General features: G+C 40.1%; 1 protein-coding gene across 1 annotated transcript in view; it reads right to left on the reverse strand.

Annotated features, from left to right (window-relative positions):
* Positions 1-23,369, reverse strand: part of LOC310857083 (voltage-dependent calcium channel subunit alpha-2/delta-1) — a gene marked incomplete at both ends in the record, with an annotated part of 183,238 nt that overhangs the window by 79,461 nt on the left and 80,408 nt on the right. The window contains 4 exons of the mRNA XM_083762696.1: positions 19,254-19,330; positions 21,175-21,236; positions 21,966-22,037; positions 22,642-22,698. Coding sequence (XP_083618822.1) covers positions 19,254-19,330; positions 21,175-21,236; positions 21,966-22,037; positions 22,642-22,698 — 268 coding nt within the window. The remainder of the gene's footprint in view (positions 1-19,253; positions 19,331-21,174; positions 21,237-21,965; positions 22,038-22,641; positions 22,699-23,369) is intronic.

The raw sequence follows: 23,369 nt of genomic DNA on the forward strand, positions 1-23,369 counted from the left end.
ACTCTAATTGTCGCAGTGGTTAAGATGTTGGCTTTCCAAGTGGGAGACCAGGGTTCGATTCCCGGCTGTTACACTATCATATAAAAGAAGACCTCAACAGCGCTAAGAAACATCTGATTAATATGATTCTGTGTTATTTAAACTTTACTAACTGAAGGCTAACAAACAAAAGATCACTTCAAAATTACCAGGAGACTTTGCCTGAGAGTGTCTGACTGATGGTGCAGTGGTCTAATCATCAGGCTTTCAGTACAGACATTCCATGTTCAAGTCCTGTTCATCCTACAGCTCAATCCTGCAGTAATTTGAACTTTTCAAGGCTTGAATAAAAAATAAAAACTCAAAAGCACCAGGAGACATGTGCTGAATGCCCAAAGGTGCGTTGGCGTAATGGTGTGGGGTGCTTGGCCCGTTGCCTCTGCTACAGGCAGTTGGCAGGTTCAAGTCCCATGTCATGACATCAAGGTGCTGGAGGACCATCGGGAGACGGTGCTCTCTCCCCCTGTTTCCTGAGATGTAACGGTTGGGGCTTATGTCTGAAAGAACCCTGTCCAGCTAACCTCTTACCATGAAAATGTCCAATTTAACATACTCTTACCACCTCTCAGTGTGCCCTTTTCCAACTGGCCTGGAAGCCAGACATAAAAGAGGGACTTTCCAACCAAGTTTTGGGCCACCAATCAGGGCCCAGTATGCAAATACACAGCCTATTCTGTCAGATGATGGGCCAAAACCATGAACTATAGTATGTCGTTTTTTCATCATTTTCATATTGGTTTTTGAAATCGTTGCGAAAATCATGAACTATAGTTCATGGTTTTTGCGACGATTATTAAACAAATATACTATAGTGTAGTTTTTTCATTGTCAAAAGTCAAGAAAAATGACATTGCCATTGTCGACGATTATAATCGGGGCCCAGTATGCAAATACACAGACTATTCTGTCAGATGGGCCAAAATGCATTGCAATTTTATTTGTAAACGTTTGACCTAATTCTTATCTGTAAAATGTTAGGTGGACAGGGTTCTTTCAAACATAACCCCCGACTGTTACTTTTCAGGAAACAGGGGGAGAGAGCACCGTCTCCCGATGGTCCTCCAGCACCTTGATGTCATGACATGGGACTTGAACCTGCCAACTGCCTGTAGCAGAGGCAACGGGTCAAGCGCTCCACACCATTACGCCAACGCACCTTTGGGCATTCAGCACATGTCTCCTGGTGCTTTTGAGTTTTTATTTTTTATTCAAGCCTTGAAAAGTTCAAATTACTGCAGCATTGGTTGAGTATTAGTTTTGATGGAGTTTTGAACCAGTAACCTTTGGATTACGAACCTCAGATTTATCTTTTGAGCTACACTGGCATGTAAGGTATAATCGGGAACTTATATTTAACCAGCCATTTGGAATATTAGACGTGCGTCTAAAAATGGGATAAAAAACGTCTAAAAATAGACGTCTAAAACACGTCTATTTTTAGACGTGTTTTAGACGTCTATTTTTAGACATTTTTTATCCCCTTTTTAGACGCTCGTCTAATAGCCCATACCGTACGGCATACTATAGCACGCCGTTTTTCATCATTTTTGAGGATTTGAAAAAAAAAAGAAAAAAACAAAACATGGGTTATAGCCCATCGTTTTTTGAATTTTTGAATTATTTTTTTAACCTCGTTTTTCATCATTTTTGACCATGGGCTTTAGCCCATACCGTACGGCATACTATAGCACGCCGTTTTTCATCATTTTTGAGGATTTGAAAAAAATGAAGAAAAAAATAAACATGGGTTATAGCCCATCGTTTTTTGAATTTTTGAAAAAAAAGTTATCCTCGTTTTTCATAATGTTTGACCATGGACTATAGCCCATACCGTACGGCATACTATAGCACGCCATTTTTCATAATTTTTGAGGATTTGAAAAAAATGAAGAAAAAAAAAACATGGGTTATAGCCCATCGTTTTTTTTTAATTTTTGAAAAAAAAGTTATCCTCGTTTTTCATAATTTTTTACCATGGGCTATAGCCCATACCGTACGGCATACTATAGCACGCCGTTTTTCATAATTTTTGAGGATTCAAAAAAAATGAAAACAAAACATGGGTTATAGCCCATCGTTTTTTGAATTTTTGAAAAAAAAGTTATCCTCGTTTTTCATAATTTTTGACCATGGGCTATAGCCCATACCGTACGGCATACTATAGCACGCCATTTTCCATAATTTTTGAGGATTTGAAAAAAATGAAGAAAAAAAAAACATGGGTTATAGCCCATCGTTTTTTTAATTTTTGAAAAAAAAGTTATCCTCGTTTTTCATCATTTTTTACCATGGGCTATAGCCCATACCGTACGGCATACTATAGCACGCCGTTTTTCATAATTTTTGAGGATTCAAAAAAAATGAAAACAAAACATGGGTTATAGCCCATCGTTTTTTGAATTTTTGAAAAAAAAGTTATCCTCGTTTTTCATAATTTTTGACCATGGGCTATAGCCCATACCGTACGGCATACTATAGCACGCCATTTTTCATAATTTTTGAGGATTTGAAAAAAATGAAGAAAAAAAAAAACATGGGTTATAGCCCATCGTTTTTTTAATTTTTGAAAAAAAAGTTATCCTCGTTTTTCATCATTTTTTACCATGGGCTATAGCCCATACCGTACGGCATACTATAGCACGCCGTTTTTCATAATTTTTGAGGATTAAAAAAAAATGAAAACAAAACATGGGTTATAGCCCATCGTTTTTTGATTTATTTTATTGTATAGCAGTGGCTCACAGCCTCAGCCTCAGCCTGATGACCTCAAAACTCTAATTGTCGCAGTGGTTAAGATGTTGGCTTTCCAAGTGGGAGACCAGGGTTCGATTCCCGGCTGTTACACTATCATATAAAAGAAGACCTCAACAGCGCTAAGAAACATCTGATTAATATGATTCTGTGTTATTTAAACTTTACTAACTGAAGGCTAACAAACAAAAGATCACTTCAAAATTACCAGGAGACTTTGCCTGAGAGTGTCTGACTGATGGTGCAGTGGTCTAATCATCAGGCTTTCAGTACAGACATTCCATGTTCAAGTCCTGTTCATCCTACAGCTCAATCCTGCAGTAATTTGAACTTTTCAAGGCTTGAATAAAAAATAAAAACTCAAAAGCACCAGGAGACATGTGCTGAATGCCCAAAGGTGCGTTGGCGTAATGGTGTGGGGTGCTTGGCCCGTTGCCTCTGCTACAGGCAGTTGGCAGGTTCAAGTCCCATGTCATGACATCAAGGTGCTGGAGGACCATCGGGAGACGGTGCTCTCTCCCCCTGTTTCCTGAGATGTAACGGTTGGGGCTTATGTCTGAAAGAACCCTGTCCAGCTAACCTTTTACCATGAAAATGTCCAATTTAACATACTCTTACCACCTCTCAGTGTGCCCTTTTCCAACTGGCCTGGAAGCCAGACATAAAAGAGGGACTTTCCAACCAAGTTTTGGGCCACCAATCAGGGCCCAGTATGCAAATACACAGCCTATTCTGTCAGATGATGGGCCAAAACCATGAACTATAGTATGTCGTTTTTTCATCATTTTCATATTGGTTTTTGAAATCGTTGCGAAAATCATGAACTATAGTTCATGGTTTTTGCGACGATTATTAAACAAATATACTATAGTGTAGTTTTTTCATTGTCAAAAGTCAAGAAAAATGACATTGCCATTGTCGACGATTATAATCGGGGCCCAGTATGCAAATACACAGACTATTCTGTCAGATGGGCCAAAATGCATTGCAATTTTATTTGTAAACGTTTGACCTAATTCTTATCTGTAAAATGTTAGGTGGACAGGGTTCTTTCAAACATAACCCCCGACTGTTACTTTTCAGGAAACAGGGGGAGAGAGCACCGTCTCCCGATGGTCCTCCAGCACCTTGATGTCATGACATGGGACTTGAACCTGCCAACTGCCTGTAGCAGAGGCAACGGGTCAAGCGCTCCACACCATTACGCCAACGCACCTTTGGGCATTCAGCACATGTCTCCTGGTGCTTTTGAGTTTTTATTTTTTATTCAAGCCTTGAAAAGTTCAAATTACTGCAGCATTGGTTGAGTATTAGTTTTGATGGAGTTTTGAACCAGTAACCTTTGGATTACGAACCTCAGATTTATCTTTTGAGCTACACTGGCATGTAAGGTATAATCGGGAACTTATATTTAACCAGCCATTTGGAATATTAGACGTGCGTCTAAAAATGGGATAAAAAACGTCTAAAAATAGACGTCTAAAACACGTCTATTTTTAGACGTGTTTTAGACGTCTATTTTTAGACATTTTTTATCCCCTTTTTAGACGCTCGTCTAATAGCCCATACCGTACGGCATACTATAGCACGCCGTTTTTCATCATTTTTGAGGATTTGAAAAAAAAAAGAAAAAAACAAAACATGGGTTATAGCCCATCGTTTTTTGAATTTTTGAATTATTTTTTTAACCTCGTTTTTCATCATTTTTGACCATGGGCTTTAGCCCATACCGTACGGCATACTATAGCACGCCGTTTTTCATCATTTTTGAGGATTTGAAAAAAATGAAGAAAAAAATAAACATGGGTTATAGCCCATCGTTTTTTGAATTTTTGAAAAAAAAGTTATCCTCGTTTTTCATAATGTTTGACCATGGACTATAGCCCATACCGTACGGCATACTATAGCACGCCATTTTTCATAATTTTTGAGGATTTGAAAAAAATGAAGAAAAAAAAAACATGGGTTATAGCCCATCGTTTTTTTTTAATTTTTGAAAAAAAAGTTATCCTCGTTTTTCATAATTTTTTACCATGGGCTATAGCCCATACCGTACGGCATACTATAGCACGCCGTTTTTCATAATTTTTGAGGATTCAAAAAAAATGAAAACAAAACATGGGTTATAGCCCATCGTTTTTTGAATTTTTGAAAAAAAAGTTATCCTCGTTTTTCATAATTTTTGACCATGGGCTATAGCCCATACCGTACGGCATACTATAGCACGCCATTTTCCATAATTTTTGAGGATTTGAAAAAAATGAAGAAAAAAAAAACATGGGTTATAGCCCATCGTTTTTTTAATTTTTGAAAAAAAAGTTATCCTCGTTTTTCATCATTTTTTACCATGGGCTATAGCCCATACCGTACGGCATACTATAGCACGCCGTTTTTCATAATTTTTGAGGATTAAAAAAAAATGAAAACAAAACATGGGTTATAGCCCATCGTTTTTTGAATTTTTGAAAAAAAAGTTATCCTCGTTTTTCATAATTTTTGACCATGGGCTATAGCCCATACCGTACGGCATACTATAGCACGCCATTTTTCATAATTTTTGAGGATTTGAAAAAAATGAAGAAAAAAAAAACATGGGTTATAGCCCATCGTTTTTTTAATTTTTGAAAAAAAAGTTATCCTCGTTTTTCATCATTTTTTACCATGGGCTATAGCCCATACCGTACGGCATACTATAGCACGCCGTTTTTCATAATTTTTGAGGATTAAAAAAAAATGAAAACAAAACATGGGTTATAGCCCATCGTTTTTTGATTTCTTTTATTGTATAGCAGTGGCTCACAGCCTCAGCCTCAGCCTGATGACCTCAAAACTCTAATTGTCGCAGTGGTTAAGATGTTGGCTTTCCAAGTGGGAGACCAGGGTTCGATTCCCGGATGTTAAACTATCATATAAAAGAAGACCTCAACAGCGCTAAGAAACATCTGATTAATATGATTCTGTGTTATTTAAACTTTACTAACTGAAGGCTAACAAATAAAAGATCACTTCAAAATTACCAGGAGACTTTGCCTGAGAGTGTCTGACTGATGGTGCAGTGGTCTAATCATCAGGCTTTCAGTACAGACATTCCATGTTCAAGTCCTGTTCATCCTACAGCTCAATCCTGCAGTAATTTGAACTTTTCAAGGCTTGAATAAAAAATAAAAACTCAAAAGCACCAGGAGACATGTGCTGAATGCCCAAAGGTGCGTTGGCGTAATGGTGTGGGGTGCTTGGCCCGTTGCCTCTGCTACAGGCAGTTGGCAGGTTCAAGTCCCATGTCATGACATCAAGGTGCTGGAGGACCATCGGGAGACGGTGCTCTCTCCCCCTGTTTCCTGAGATGTAACGGTTGGGGCTTATGTCTGAAAGAACCCTGTCCAGCTAACCTTTTACCATGAAAATGTCCAATTTAACATACTCTTACCACCTCTCAGTGTGCCCTTTTCCAACTGGCCTGGAAGCCAGACATAAAAGAGGGACTTTCCAACCAAGTTTTGGGCCACCAATCATGGCCCAGTATGCAAATACACAGCCTATTCTGTCAGATGATGGGCCAAAACCATGAACTATAGTATGTCATTTTTTCATCATTTTCATATTGGTTTTTGAAATCGTTGCGAAAATCATGAACTATAGTTCATGGTTTTTGCGACGATTATTAAACAAATATACTATAGTGTAGTTTTTTCATTGTCAAAAGTCAAGAAAAATGACATTGCCATTGTCGACGATTATAATCGGGGCCCAGTATGCAAATACACAGACTATTCTGTCAGATGGGCCAAAATGCATTGCAATTTTATTTGTAAACGTTTGACCTAATTCTTATCTGTAAAATGTTAGGTGGACAGGGTTCTTTCAAACATAACCCCCGACTGTTACTTTTCAGGAAACAGGGGGAGAGAGCACCGTCTCCCGATGGTCCTCCAGCACCTTGATGTCATGACATGGGACTTGAACCTGCCAACTGCCTGTAGCAGAGGCAACGGGTCAAGCGCTCCACACCATTACGCCAACGCACCTTTGGGCATTCAGCACATGTCTCCTGGTGCTTTTGAGTTTTTATTTTTTATTCAAGCCTTGAAAAGTTCAAATTACTGCAGCATTGGTTGAGTATTAGTTTTGATGGAGTTTTGAACCAGTAACCTTTGGATTACGAACCTCAGATTTATCTTTTGAGCCACACTGGCATGTAAGGTATAATCGGGAACTTATATTTAACCAGCCATTTGGAATATTAGACGTGCGTCTAAAAATGGGATAAAAAACGTCTAAAAATAGACGTCTAAAACACGTCTATTTTTAGACGTTTTTTATCCCCTTTTTAGACGCTCGTCTAATAGCCCATACCGTACGGCATACTATAGCACGCCGTTTTTCATCATTTTTGAGGATTTGAAAAAAATATGAAAAAAACAAAACATGGGTTATAGCCCATCGTTTTTTGAATTTTTGAATTATTTTTTTAACCTCGTTTTTCATCATTTTTGACCATGGGCTTTAGCCCATACCGTACGGCATACTATAGCACGCCGTTTTTCATCATTTTTGAGGATTTGAAAAAAATGAAGAAAAAAAAAAACATGGGTTATAGCCCATCGTTTTTTGAATTTTTGAAAAAAAAGTTATCCTCGTTTTTCATAATGTTTGACCATGGGCTATTGCCCATACCGTACGGCATACTATAGCACGCCATTTTCCATAATTTTTGAGGATTTGAAAAAAATGAAGAAAAAAAAAACATGGGTTATAGCCCATGGTTTTTTTAATTTTTGAAAAAAAAGTCATCCTCGTTTTTCATCATTTTTTACCATGGGCTATAGCCCATACCGTGCGGCATACTATAGCACGCCGTTTTTCATAATTTTTGAGGATTCAAAAAAAATGAAAACAAAACATGGGTTATAGCCCATCGTTTTTTGAATTTTTGAAAAAAAAGTTATCCTCGTTTTTCATAATTTTTGACCATGGGCTATAGCCCATACCGTACGGCATACTATAGCACGCCATTTTTCATAATTTTTGAGGATTTGAAAAAAATGAAGAAAAAAAAAAACATGGGTTATAGCCCATCGTTTTTTTAATTTTTGAAAAAAAAGTTATCCTCGTTTTTCATCATTTTTTACCATGGGCTATAGCCCATACCGTACGGCATACTATAGCACGCCGTTTTTCATAATTTTTGAGGATTAAAAAAAAATGAAAACAAAACATGGGTTATAGCCCATCGTTTTTTGATTTCTTTTATTGTATAGCAGTGGCTCACAGCCTCAGCCTCAGCCTGATGACCTCAAAACTCTAATTGTCGCAGTGGTTAAGATGTTGGCTTTCCAAGTGGGAGACCAGGGTTCGATTCCCGGCTGTTACACTATCATATAAAAGAAGACCTCAACAGCGCTAAGAAACATCTGATTAATATGATTCTGTGTTATTTAAACTTTACTAACTGAAGGCTAACAAACAAAAGATCACTTCAAAATTACCAGGAGACTTTGCCTGAGAGTGTCTGACTGATGGTGCAGTGGTCTAATCATCAGGCTTTCAGTACAGACATTCCATGTTCAAGTCCTGTTCATCCTACAGCTCAATCCTGCAGTAATTTGAACTTTTCAAGGCTTGAATAAAAAATAAAAACTCAAAAGCACCAGGAGACATGTGCTGAATGCCCAAAGGTGCGACGATTATTAAACAAATATACTATAGTGTAGTTTTTTCATTTTCAAAAGTCAAGAAAAATGACATTGCCATTGTCGACGATTATAATCGGGGCCCAGTATGCAAATACACAGACTATTCTGTCAGATGGGCCAAAATGCATTGCAATTTTATTTGTAAACGTTTGACCTAATTCTTATCTGTAAAATGTTAGGTGGACAGGGTTCTTTCAAACATAACCCCCGACTGTTACTTTTCAGGAAACAGGGGGAGAGAGCACCGTCTCCCGATGGTCCTCCAGCACCTTGATGTCATGACATGGGACTTGAACCTGCCAACTGCCTGTAGCAGAGGCAACGGGTCAAGCGCTCCACACCATTACGCCAACACACCTTTGGGCATTCAGCACATGTCTCCTGGTGCTTTTGAGTTTTTATTTTTTATTCAAGCCTTGAAAAGTTCAAATTACTGCAGCATTGGTTGAGTATTAGTTTTGATGGAGTTTTGAACCAGTAACCTTTGGATTACGAACCTCAGATTTATCTTTTGAGCCACACTGGCATGTAAAGTATAATCGGGAACTTATATTTAACCAGCCATTTGGAATATTAGACGTGCGTCTAAAAATGGGATAAAAAACGTCTAAAAATAGACGTCTAAAACATGTCTATTTTTAGACGTTTTTTATCCCCTTTTTAGACGCTCGTCTAATAGCCCATACCGTACGGCATACTATAGCACGCCGTTTTTCATCATTTTTGAGGATTTGAAAAAAATATGAAAAAAACAAAACATGGGTTATAGCCCATCGTTTTTTGAATTTTTGAATTATTTTTTTAACCTCGTTTTTCATCATTTTTGACCATGGGCTTTAGCCCATACCGTACGGCATACTATAGCACGCCGTTTTTCATCATTTTTGAGGATTTGAAAAAAATGAAGAAAAAAAAAAACATGGGTTATAGCCCATCGTTTTTTGAATTTTTGAAAAAAAAGTTATCCTCGTTTTTCATAATGTTTGACCATGGGCTATAGCCCATACCGTACGGCATACTATAGCACGCCATTTTTCATAATTTTTGAGGATTTGAAAAAAATGAAGAAAAAAAAAAACATGGGTTATAGCCCATCGTTTTTTTTATTTTTGAAAAAAAAGTTATCCTCGTTTTTCATCATTTTTTACCATGGGCTATAGCCCATACCGTACGGCATACTATAGCACGCCGTTTTTCATAATTTTTGAGGATTAAAAAAAAATGAAAACAAAACATGGGTTATAGCCCATCGTTTTTTGAATTTTTGAAAAAAAAGTTATCCTCGTTTTTCATAATTTTTGACCATGGGCTATAGACCGATTCCGTACCGGTTTCATGGTCGCAGCCTACGTATTTCCTGTAGACGGACTCGACGTAGCTGCGGGGGTAAAACCCTCACCAGGCGCACATCTTCCACTACAGTGAACGGCAGAGTGACTGATGTTAGTTTGCCTCAAACTTTACTCCTTTACCTGCTTTTTTACTAACACTAACATTACAAAGATGCCCAGAACATCGAGATGAACCTGTGTAGTTTATGGCTGCTCCAACAGTAGTGGCAACATAACAAATAAAATAAAACGGAATGTCTAATATCCACCGCGATGGCTGAGACCAGAGCCATTGAGTAATGGTTGAGACAAAGCAGTGAAGAATCCTGCAAGATACATAATTTCAGTCTTACCCAATACCCAATCTTTCTGTTTTATGAACACAAGGCTGCTGTATTTTATACCTCATACTAAGCATTTAAAGTATAGGTATAAAGTACAGCAGCCTTGTGTTAATAAAACAGAAATATTTGGTATTGGGTAAGACTGGCGTTATGTATCTTTCACTGCTTTGTCTCAACCATTGCTCAATGGCTCTGGTCTCAGCCATCGCGGTGGATATTAGACATTCCGTTTTATTTTATTTGTTATGTTGCCACTACTGTTGGAGCAGCCATAAACTACACAGGTTCATCTCGATGTTCTGGGCATCTTTGTAATGTTAGTGTTAGTAAAAAAGCAGGTAAAGGAGTAAAGTTTGAGGCAAACTAACATCAGTCACTCTGCCGTTCACTGTAGTGGAAGATGTGCGCCTGGTGAGGGTTTTACCCCCGCAGCTACGTCGAGTCCGCCTACAGGAAATACGTAGGCTGCGACCATGAAACCGGTACGGAATCGGTCTATATAGCCCATACCGTACGGCATACTATAGCACGCCATTTTTCATAATTTTTGAGGATTTGAAAAAAATGAAGAAAAAAAAAAACATGGGTTATAGCCCATCGTTTTTTTAATTTTTGAAAAAAAAGTTATCCTCGTTTTTCATAATTTTTTACCATGGGCTATAGCCCATACCGTACGGCATACTATAGCACGCCGTTTTTCATAATTTTTGAGGATTCAAAAAAAATGAAAACAAAACATGGGTTATAGCCCATCGTTTTTTGATTTCTTTTATTGTATAGCAGTGGCTCACAGCCACAGCCTCAGCCTGATGACCTCAAAACTCTAATTGTCACAGTGGTTAAGATGTTGGCTTTCCACGTGGGAGACCAGGGTTCGATTCCCGGCTGTTACACTATCATATAAAAGAAGACCTCAACAGCGCTAAGAAACATCTGATTAATATGATTCTGTGTTATTTAAACTTTACTAACTGAAGGCTAACAAACAAAAGATCACTTCAAAATTACCAGGAGACTTTGCCTGAGAGTGTCTGACTGATGGTGCAGTGGTCTAATCATCAGGCTTTCAGTACAGACATTCCATGTTCAAGTCCTGTTCATCCTACAGCTCAATCCTGCAGTAATTTGAACTTTTCAAGGCTGGAATAAAAAATAAAAACTCAAAAGCACCAGGAGACATGTGCTGAATGCCCAAAGGTGTGTTGGCGTAATGGTGTGGGGTGCTTGGCCCGTTGCCTCTGCTACAGGCAGTTGGCAGGTTCAAGTCCCATGTCATGACATCAAGGTGCTGGAGGACCATCGGGAGACGGTGCTCGACGGTGCTCTCTCCCCCTGTTTCCTGAGATGTAACGGTTGGGGCTTATGTCTGAAAGAACCCTGTCCAGCTAACCTTTTACCATGAAAATGTCCAATTTAACATACTCTTACCACCTCTCAGTGTGCCCTTTTCCAACTGGCCTGGAAGCCAGACATAAAAGAGGGACTTTCCAACCAAGTTTTGGGCCACCAATCAGGGCCCAGTATGCAAATACACAGCCTATTCTGTCAGATGATGGGCCAAAACCATGAACTATAGTATGTCGTTTTTTCATCATTTTCATATTGGTTTTTGAAATCGTTGCGAAAATCATGAACTATAGTTCATGGTTTTTGCGACGATTATTAAACAAATATACTATAGTGTAGTTTTTTCATTGTCAAAAGTCAAGAAAAATGACATTGCCATTGTCGACGATTATAATCGGGGCCCAGTATGCAAATACACAGACTATTCTGTCAGATGGGCCAAAATGCATTGCAATTTTATTTGTAAACGTTTGACCTAATTCTTATCTGTAAAATGTTAGGTGGACAGGGTTCTTTCAAACATAACCCCCAACTGTTACTTTTCAGGAAACAGGGGGAGAGAGCACCGTCTCCCGATGGTCCTCCAGCACCTTGATGTCATGACATGGGACTTGAACCTGCAAACTGCCTGTAGCAGAGGCAACGGGTCAAGCGCTCCACACCATTACGCCAACGCACCTTTGGGCATTCAGCACATGTCTCCTGGTGCTTTTGAGTTTTTTTTTTTTTTTTTTTTTTTTATTCAAGCCTTGAAAAGTTCAAATTACTGCAGCATTGGTTGAGTATTAGTTTTGATGGAGTTTTGAACCAGTAACCTTTGGATTACAAACCTCAGATTTATCTTTTGAGCCACACTGGCATGTAAGGTATAATCGGGAACTTATATTTAACCAGCCATTTGGAATATTAGACGTGCGTCTAAAAATGGGATAAAAAACGTCTAAAAATAGACGTCTAAAACACGTCTATTTTTAGACGTGTTTTAGACGTCTATTTTTAGACGTTTCTTATCCCCTTTTTAGACGCTCGTCTAATAGCCCATACCGTACGGCATACTATAGCACGCCGTTTTTCATCATTTTTGAGGATTTGAAAAAAATGGAAAAAAAAAAAAAACGATGGGTTATAGCCCATCGTTTTTAGAATTTTAGATTTTTTTTATCCTCGTTTTTCATCATTTTGGACCATGGGCTATAGCCCATATCGTACGGCATACTATAGCATGCCGTTTTTCATCATATTTAAGGATTTGAAAAAAATGACACCATTTCCCGATGTGGCAGCGTTCTAACACACTGAGCCACTGGTTACAGAAAATTCACACTGCTTTCTTGTTTGTTTTCTTCCTCTGGAAATCGGTCTTGAAAGTAAATATCTCAGTGGGCTTTGACCTCACCATCTCCCGATCATGTGGCAGCGTTCTAACACACTGAGCCATTGGTTTGAGGCAACTCTGACAGCCTTTTTGTTTGCTTTCTTCTGCTGAAATCGGTCTTGAAAGTAAATATTTGAGTGGGGTTTGAACTCACCATCTCCCTATCATGTGGCAGCGTTCTAACACACTGAGCCACTGGTTCCAGATAGCTCACACTGCTTTTTTGTTTGTTTTCTTCCTCTGGAAATCGGTCTTGAAAGTAAATACTTGAGTGGGGTTTGAACTCACCATCTCCCGATCATGTGGCAGCGTTCTAACACACTGAGCCACTGGTCCCAGACAACTCAGACAGCTTTTTTGTTTGTTTTCTTCTGCTGAAATCGGTCTTGAAAGTAAATATTTGAGTGGGGTTTGAACTCACCATCTCCCGATCATGTGGCAGCGTTCTAACACAATGAGCCATTGGTTCGAGGCAACTCTGACAGCCTTTTTGTTTGCTTTCTTCTGCTGAAATCGGTCTTGAAAGTAAATATTTGAGTGGGGTTTGAACTCACCATCTCCCTATCATGTGGCAGCGTTCTAACACACTGAGCCACTGGTTCCAGATAGCTCACACTGCTTTTTTGTTTGTTTTCTTCCTCTGGAAATCGGTCTTGAAAGTAAATACTTGAGTGGGGTTTGAACTCACCATCTCCCGATCATGTGGCAGCGTTCTAACACACTGAGCCACTGGTCCCAGACAACTCAGACAGCTTTTTTGTTTGTTTTCTTCTGCTGAAATCGGTCTTGAAAGTAAATATTTGAGTGGGGTTTGAACTCACCATCTCCCGATCATGTGGCAGCGTTCTAACACAATGAGCCATTGGTTCCAGAAAACTCTGAAAGCCTTTTTGTTTGTTTTCTTCTTCTGCAATCGGTCTTGAAAGTAAAGAATTAAGCGCGATTTGAACTCACCATCTCCCGATCATGTGCCAGCGTTCTAATACACTGAGCCACTGGTTACATACAACTCACACTGCTTTTTTGTTTGTTTTCTTCCTCTGGAAATCGTCTTGAAAGTAAAGACTTGTGTGGGGTTTGAACTCACCATCTCCCGATCATGTGTCAGCGTTCTAACACACTGAGCCACTGGTTACAGAAAATTCACACTCCTTTTTTGTTTGTTTTCTTCCTCTGGAAATCGGTCTTGAAAGTAAACACTTCAGTGGGGTTTGAACTCACCATCTCCCGATCATGTGTCAGCGTTCCAACACACTGAGCCACTGGTTGCAGAAAATTCACACTGCTTTTTTGTTTCTTTTCTTCTCCTGAAATCGGTCTTGAAAGTAAAGACTCGGGTAGGGTTGGGTTTGAACTCACCATCTCCCAATCATGTGGCAGTGTTCTAACACACTGAGCCACTGGTTCCAGACATTTCATACTGCGTTTGTTTTATTCTCCTGAAATCGGTCTTGAAAGTAAATACCATTGTTTCGTCTTTTTTTTCAAAAACGGCATGCTATTGTATGCCGTCTGAGATGGGCTATAGCCCATGGTCAAAAATGATGAAAAACGAGGATTTGAAAAAAAGACGAAAATCAATCCGAGACCATGGGCTATAGTCCATTGAGTGATTTTCGTCTTTTTTTCAAATCCTCAAAAATGATGAAAAACGGCGTGCTATAGTATGCCGTCTGAGATGGGCTATAGCCCATGTCTGACTCATTTGGAGAGTCAGACACCTTGACAGAACAAGATGCAGCATTGCAGTACTTGGTGCGTGTCTGGGCGGGAGCCAGGTCAAGTACAACTGTTGAGACATTTGATGACCTCAGGGTGGAAAGCTATACCTGTGCCAGTGCTGGAATTGATGCTCTCCCTCCCGCAAGTAGTGTGATCAGAGGTCACATCCAACAAGGTGCTTTCTGGTGCATAGGGCTTGCCACCTGCTTGAGACAGCAAAGGAACCCAAGCACTTTGGTACACTCCTGCCATCAAAATGTCTGAAACCCTTACCACCCAGTTTGCCACAGTATGCAAGTGTGCAGGGAAGTGACACTCGACGATGTGGCTGCTGTGCTGATGGAGTTCCATGCATAATATTTTGCCATGGAAAACCCCTTTAAACCCCTTTTTTACTTATGTAAAAAGTAAAAACCCATCACACAAACTTGCATGCACAGAATGGTGCACTTTGTGTGAAATTGTTATTTGATTTTGTTTTGATTGTATGGGGACATTTATAATTGTTATATTTTTAGGTTCATGTCTTGTTATAAATAAAACAAATAATTGTGGAAAAAATACAATAAAAGTGACAGTAATGACAACAATCGGAATTGAATTATTGAATAAAACATTTATATTGATATCTCAATGACAAGATGATCCTTAATGGTCAAAATAGTATCAGAAATGAATTGCAAATGTCACAATTAGTTGCATTAGACTTGAGCTCAGCTCAAGACCCACTTCTACAACATTGCCTTTAATTGATCTTGTATTTTTTATTTTTCATGGCCTCACTGTACTGCATTACTGCTTGTTTTTTAATGTCGTTGCCTTGCTTTTCTTTTATTCTCCATTGTTCTGTAAAGCACTTTGAGCTGCATTTCATGTCATGAAAGGTGCTATACAAATAAAGTTTTATTATTATTATTATTATTATTGCACCTGTTCTTACTCACTAACAATGGCCAGGTTATGACCAAGGTCTTCGGAATGGCAAAATTACCTTGACCATGACCTTTCAAGGTCAATGACACCAAAAATGGTTAAAATACTATCAGAAACGAATTCCATACACCTGAATTAGTCAGGATGGAGGTATTACATGTGCGAATACACCCAGAAACAAAAAAAAGTTGTAGGAGAAGGAGGAAAAGGAGAGGTGGTGGAGTTAGCTGCTTTAGCAGACATTTTGAGGGTCCAATGGAGTTAAGAGGTTTTGTCCGAAGCGCTTTTTAAAACTTTTCATTGGTTTAATATTGTTTTAACCAACACACAGATGCAAAGGGTGTTCAATACCACTGATTTATGCAAAAGAAAAAGAAAAACCTCCAAAATAGAGTTAGGTGGTTTCCTCCCGACAGCAACAATATGTGAGTCAGAAGGTCCCCTGCTTGAACCTCGGCGTATACAGGCTTGGTTTAAATTGCCCCACCGTAATCATAACTTTAAATCAATGCATGTGCAGACAACATGGAACTTATTTTGAAATGTCCGTACAGTCACGTAAGTTGAGTTGAGTTCAAGCCCTGGGTGATGATGCTGTGATTATCTCTGTGATTATCTCTCTTACAGGTGATTTGAAATAACTAAAGTCATCTGACTGTCCATCCATCCATCCAGTATCCATGCAAAAAAACATAAAGACAGACTAGGCCAGAGAAGAACCAACACAGGAGAAATAGAGAAGAGAGTACTTGCCCCAAGAAGACGCTGTGAGATTCCAAACACAGACAGAGAGGAGAATAATAATACACATCAAGATCAAGTCAGAAGTAACAATACAGTGTGAATGAAATGAGAGAGAGAGAGAGAGAGAGAGAGAGAGAGAGAGAGAGAGAACACATCCAGGGAGTTGTATACTAATAAGCTATACCCATCTCTGGGCTCGGGACAGAATAGTTGAAGTGCGAGAGAGGGAAGTGGTCAGAGTTGGTCCATGGAATCATAGAGGAAAGGGTGGGGTCCTACAGAGATGGGGAGGGTAACGTAGGAGAAGGTGGTGTGTGTGTGTCTAAGAACACTAACGGAAGTTGCAGTCTACAGGGCAGTGTGCGTGTCTACACCACTGCTATATGGGTCAGAAGCGTGGACCGTCTATCGACGTCACATCAGGCGCCTTGATGCACTTAACATCAGATGTCTCCAACGCATTCTTGGCATCACCTGGCAGGACCGTGTCCCACACACTGACATTCTCCAACGCACTGATTCCATCAGCAACAGAGGCAACTCCGGTGGGTGGGCCACGTCAACCGGATGCCGCTTGCCTCGTCAGGTGTTTTATGGACAGATATTGTCAGCCAACAGGAAGCCTGGTGGTCCGATATGAAGACCAGTTGAAACAGACGCTGAAGAGGTGTGTCGTATAATTTCTATAAATGAGCTAACTAACCAAGGTACTATTGTCACTAAGTCAGTGAAATGTGTTTAAATGCTATCTCATTCACAAAAGGCTCTCTCTCAAATTCTCAGAGACAGGAAGCATTTACGATTCACACCTGAATCCAAGGCCATTGTTTTAAACCCTTTGAAGCTCCCTTCCCTGCGGTGGAGAGTCTGGAATTTTCCATTTGGTAGGCTACTCTTGGTCAGACTTAAAACACTGGGTAAAACTATTCCACAGTTTAAACTTAATGACTTTTAACAATCTGTTGGTATAAGAGAATAATGAGACGCTATAACTATTCATAGGGAGTGCAATTCGTACCGATTTAAAATGTGCTATAAGATCAGAGTGTTACTTCTTAAAAGAGAGTGTTCAGTTTTATTTTATAGTTCCGTTAAACATTTCCTATGTTTCCGTTTCATATACCTTTAGTTACGATTAACCATGTTCATAAGAATCTGTTCAGTTTACATTTAAGTCTTTAAACTATGTATTCATTTGAAACAGGATCAGGCATTGTTGTCCTCTCTGCTAGACTAGTCCCGCCTCTCTCTCCAACCGGAAAGAGCTATCTCATTGGTCAAAAGACAGGAAACGCCTGCTGTATGCCCGAGGAGAGGAGGGACTAGTTACAATATATAAGCAAAGGCTTGGGTTCTGATCGGGGGTTACTGCTGGTTCCGGTACTCACTTTGCCGAGTTACTGTGTGTTTTCTCCAGAGTCCCCCGAGGACGGTTTTTCCTTTGTGATTTGTCTTGACGCCTGGATCGCTCTTTTTACTGCAAATAAAGACGCCTGTTTTAAACTCACTCTTTTGTATCCTGACCTGGTCTTTCTCCCTACACGGCTGCACGCTGGTTTTTATTTCTTCAGAACAGGAGAGATACGACAGGTGTAACATCAAACCCAATGATCTGGAGTCAGCCGCAGAAAATCGTCCACTCTGGCGTTCCTTATGCTATGAAGGGGTCACACACCTTGAGGAGAAACGCACGCAGCAAAGGGTGGCACGGCGCCAGCAAAGACACCTCCGTGCTGTTCCAGTACCCACCTCAGTCCCCTGATCCAAGCCTCACATGTCTACTCTGTGGCATGATATGTGGTGCCAGAATCGGGATTAATAAGGTGGCATCGTTACCAGCAACCACTACCAAACCCACAGCACAAGGAAGCTGAGTCATCTTCGACAACGATGGACTACCAAGGAGGAGGTGTGTGTGTGTGTGTGTGTGTGTGTGTGTGTCTGCGTGTGCGAGTGTGAGTGTGTGTGTGTGTGTGTGTGTGTGTGTGTGTGTGTGTGTGTGTGTGTGTGGTGGCGGCGACGAGGGGGCGGCTGGTAGTGGCGGGTGGGTAAAGGAGACTTTGTCTTATTTCCAGCCAAGAAGGGCCGTGCCAAAAGAAGAGAGAAGAGAACTAGAGATGAGAGAGACCAAGGAACAGGCAAGATCAAAAGGCCTGCCTGGTGTAGTGGCAGAGGGGAAGTATGTGTACAGTGTGTGTGTGTGTGTGTGTGTGTGTGTGTGTGTGTGTGTGTGTGTGTGTGTGAGGGGGGGACTGGCAACTGACCAGTGCTGTGGACTACAAAGGAGAGATCCACTGAAATGAAGAGGCCTCACCGAGGACTTTGTTGTGAGCTCCGCTAGATTGGCTACTTTAGACGCACGACGCCAATGCGTCAAAACAACTGTAGCACTTCCAAGGATACTTATGACCTGTAGTCTTAGGTCATATCCTTGGAAGTGCGTCACCTAGTGCAATTCTACTATGAGATAGAGCAGTGGTTTTCAACCGTTTTCATTTCAAGGCACATTATTTATTCTGCATTTGACCCACGGACCAGCATTTGATGAGATTTAGCCTCTCAGACCCAAAACGAAAGAATATTTTGTGGTCGTTGATCGAAATTCTTCACATTGTTTAATTGTGTAGACTTCTTGTACATTGAGTAATGCAGATGTTTAACAATAATGTAACTCTTGAGAGCATAAAATTAAACCAAGTTGAGTAGTTTGGTTTCATTTTATGCTCTCAAGAGTTAAAGATCTATAAGGGTCCATTTGGTTACAAACTCTCCATCATTTAGCTGGGGACCACCTGGAACGCCCTCAAGGACCACTGGTGGTCCCCGGACCACAAGTTGAAAACCACTGGGATATAGGAATAGTTGTAATGCACCATGTACCATGACAAAATAATAAAACATGGATGCTTGCCATGTTTTCTATCATACTGATACTGATACTGGACTGATGGTAACTCATAAACTCTGTACTCACACAAAGCTTGCTTCATGTCATCCCCCAGTTTAGCTTGAATGAAGTGTTCGCTGTATTTAGGCAGAACAAGGGCTAGACTGGCAAGAAGAGAAAAGCAAAACAAAACAACAGTCACAATTTTTTGTGACTCTGTGTTTTAGTGAGTTAAACTCATGGGAATGAAGGATGTTTGGAAGCGAGTCAAGTCCCCCAAAGTGAAAACTACATTTTATAGCAATAGTTTTTAATTCTATCCCTGCGTCATTTTAAGGTCTAATCAAGAAATTGGGTAATCCAATAGAATTTAATTAATTCTGTCTAAAAATTATATAAACTGTGGATACACCCATATTTGGGAGAAATAAATATTTAAAAAAACTTGAAAGACTCATCATAAGACAATTCAAATTGCATTACCTGTTCACTGAAGACACACAAAATGCTCTCATACCCAGCAGTGGTGGAAAGTAACTAAGTACATTTACTTAAAGATGTGGTGAAAGGCCCAGGCCGTAGCGTAACGGTCTGGGCACCGGACTGGTAATCCAGTCGCAGTGTGCCGCGGGTTCGACTCCCGGACCCGACACGGCCTTTACTGCATGTCATCCCCCATCTCTCTCCCGTTTCCTGTCAGCCTACTGTCTGTCCCTTCAAAAATCAATAAAAGGCGTAAGCCGCAAAAAAATATCTTAAAAAAAAAAAAAAAAGATGTGGTGAAATGGTTAATTTTGGCATTTTATTTTGAAGTTTCAGCCTCAAATGGCAGAATCTTAGTTTCTAAACCAATCAGAGCTATGGGACGTAAAAAAATGCAGTGTCATTTGTAAACAAAGTGACAGAGAGACGTGTAGCAAAGCCATGGGATTATTAAAAATGTATATACAATACATATTTTAGCGTGATGATTAAGTCTGGATGTCATCTTGAATGAGATTAAAAACTGAGTAGTTCTGTAATCAAGACCAGCTGTGTTTGGAGGACGATGCCGCAATGGGAATAAAATGGGTGAGCTTAATTTGTATTGGCTTTTATTGATGTGTACCTCTACACGTCATCACACAGTACATTTTCGTTAGTAATTCAATTAAATCTTTATGGACTTTTGATATAAAAATACACACAAATGAAAAATGTCCAATTTTTTGGCATCCATTGTTGGTATGCCCATATAGGATGACCACGGATATGGTCTAAAAGTGCGAAAAACTTATCTTTCATTTCACTACACCTTTAAGTAGCCTGTACTTAAGTAAAAGTTTCATGTATTTTACTTGAGTATTTCCAATTTCCAGTACTTTTACTTCTACTCCACTACATCTCAGAAGCAAATATTGTACTTTTACTCGTTACTTTGTAGATTTTGATTTAATTACAAAACATACATTACCCACTTCAGTCCTATATTTTGGCCTTTTGAAAATAGCCGATCTACAAGCTCACAATCACAAGCACAAGCGACACATTGTGAGCTTGTGGATCTGCTATTTTCTAAAGATCTTTATACATTTTGAACTTGTGAAATGGGACATTCTGCATAATGAGTACTTTTGGTGCATTTTGACACCAATAGCCTACTACATTTTGAATACCGGACTTTTACATTGCGGTATTTAAACTTTTACTTAAGTAAAGTGAGTACTTTTTCCACCAGTACTGCCACTGGCCAGGGAGACGCTGAAGTCATTCCACAGCACAGTGTGATAGAAACTAGAGACTGACCCCTGTTGGCCTAAACGTGTCCTCCACCGAACACACAACTCTTTATCTGCACATATCAATTTAAAACAAAACAAACCCCATTATTTCAATAAAAAAAAATAATAATACACTAGTCCAACAATGGGAAGAAAATACTGTATATCTAAGAACTTTACAAACGATATACTGTAGATGCGATAATACAGGAAAGTTCTGTAGCTGGCAATGGATTTAGTCTCCTTACCTGTAGTCTGTCCCATTGACCGGTGCCCAAGTGTAGGTTCTCACACCTCTGTCTATATACCTCTGTCGTTGGGACACAGACAGATTGATTGAATACTTTATTGAACATAAATGTAAAAAACGGCAACAGAGTACTACAGTCAAACGCTCAGTCCAAAAGGGACAGCACCAAAAAAAAAGTCCCTGCGGTCTTGTTTCGATTCAATGATTGTTTTTAATTAATGTATTACTTTAAAACAAATGTTTTGACATCTTCATCAGGGCTCATGATATCATTTAATTAAACTATTATTATTTGTTCATGTATACTAATCAAGAGACGTGATTATATTAACCGTTAGACTGGTATCACTCCAAGGGGACTTGCAGACCAGAGACTGTAGGTGGTCTTGCCTGAATGTAACAACACACTGCCAACATGCTGCATTGCTGTGCCAACCCCCCCCCCCCCCCCCCCCGGGCTGTACCGTACCTCAATTATCTTTTTTTTTTACATTTTCAAAATTGTAGCTGTTTATATCTGAAGATACAATGGGAAGATCTGGCAACCAGTTGTTGGACAAACACAAGTTTTGTGTTTTCGATAATAATCTATACTTTTTTATAAACAGTTGAGAGTCACGAAGCCCATGCCGTCGTGGTGCAGCCACAGCATCACTAATGCAGAATGTTTGCCTGATGGCGGGACTTCTACAAAGGGCTAATGCCATAAAAAGGACCATAACAAAATAAAAGTGGTTGGTACTTTGTGGGCTACATCAGTTAGTTACCACTGTATTTATACGCTCTTACCTCATCCTGCGTCTTCACCAGCGTCTCAATGGTCTGCTCACCTATCTCCCCATCTATCATGGTTCTCCTGATCTACAGAGAGAGAGAGAGGGAGAGGGAGGGAGAGAGAGAGAGAGAAAGGGAGAGGGAGAGAGAGAGAGAGAGAGAGAGAGAGAGAGAGAGAGAGAGAGAGAGCATTTCATTCTCGTTCTACTCTTATAGTCTTAAAACTATTACAGACAGTGCGTAAATCACACCAGGAGACTGATCATGATAGTTTTATGAGGAGCGGAGACATCTGCCACATGGGTCTGTGACTGTGTGTGTGAGAGAGAGTGTGTGCGTGCGTGCGTGCGTGCGTGCGTGCATGCGTGCATGTGACTGTGCGTGCACGCGCCGCGCTTGTACAGTGTACTTGCAAGGACAGATAGTTGAACGCTAGCTGAAATCCTGTAAAGCAACGTCATTTCACTGGCCCTACCTTTTCAAGGGGTTATTTTAGGGTGAGGTCAAGGATTTAGAGTTATGGGTTAAGGATAGGTATGCAGTTAAAGTTATGCTTAGGGTGTGTGTGTGTGTGTGTGTGTGTGTGTGTGTGTGTGTGTGTGTGTGTGTGTGTGTGTGTGTGTGTGTGTGTGTGCGTGCGCGCGCACGTGCATGTATGTGCGTGTGTGTGTGCGTGCATGCATGCATGTACCTCCACTTTGATGTCATTCTCTAGCTCAGCATCCAGGAAGTCCAGGGTTACAGGCTCCTGGAATTTAGGGTTCTGAGGAAATGGTCATATAATATGAGACATGGACACTGCAGCACAGTCACACAATGACACATTTTCAACTACACTACAAACTATATGTCACTTTTGTGCTACTTGTTTTTCCTAAATGTGTGACGTACTCTACACACCAGTGGTTCTCAAACTTTAAAGATGGAGTGCTGTGATGTTTCCACCCTAAAACATTATCATCAGGTACTATTATTATAAAAGGAAGAATATTTTTTTCAAAAAAGTGTACAGTATTTGTTAAAATGACATTTTTATGTGGACACGGATGACACGCCCACCATGCCTGGTTTGCCTGGTGGGTGGTGGTGATCCACCTGAACTGAAGCCGCACACACAGCTGTTATTGTATGATAAAGGGGGAAGGGTTAGGGGATTATTGTGATGTCTCTAGTCTATATCACTGATTTCATTGGCAGGTTTGACTGTCAAGGTTTCAGCCTCCAGGAAGGAATACAAAGGAAAGCCGTCATTGCACATAACAACCACACCAAGGGGTGTTCCAGACCCACAGGAACTCACCCAGGGTGCCGGCCCGATTCCGGCGAGCGTTGAGAAATGACAGAGTTACTGTGTGGGGGTCCCTCTACTGTACTGTACTGTACTGGCACACCCGAAATCACCATAATATACAGTGAATA

Source organism: Protomyctophum parallelum (assembly GCF_964188405.1).
Source record: "Protomyctophum parallelum genome assembly, chromosome: 4".
Lineage (NCBI taxonomy): Eukaryota > Metazoa > Chordata > Actinopteri > Myctophiformes > Myctophidae > Protomyctophum > Protomyctophum parallelum.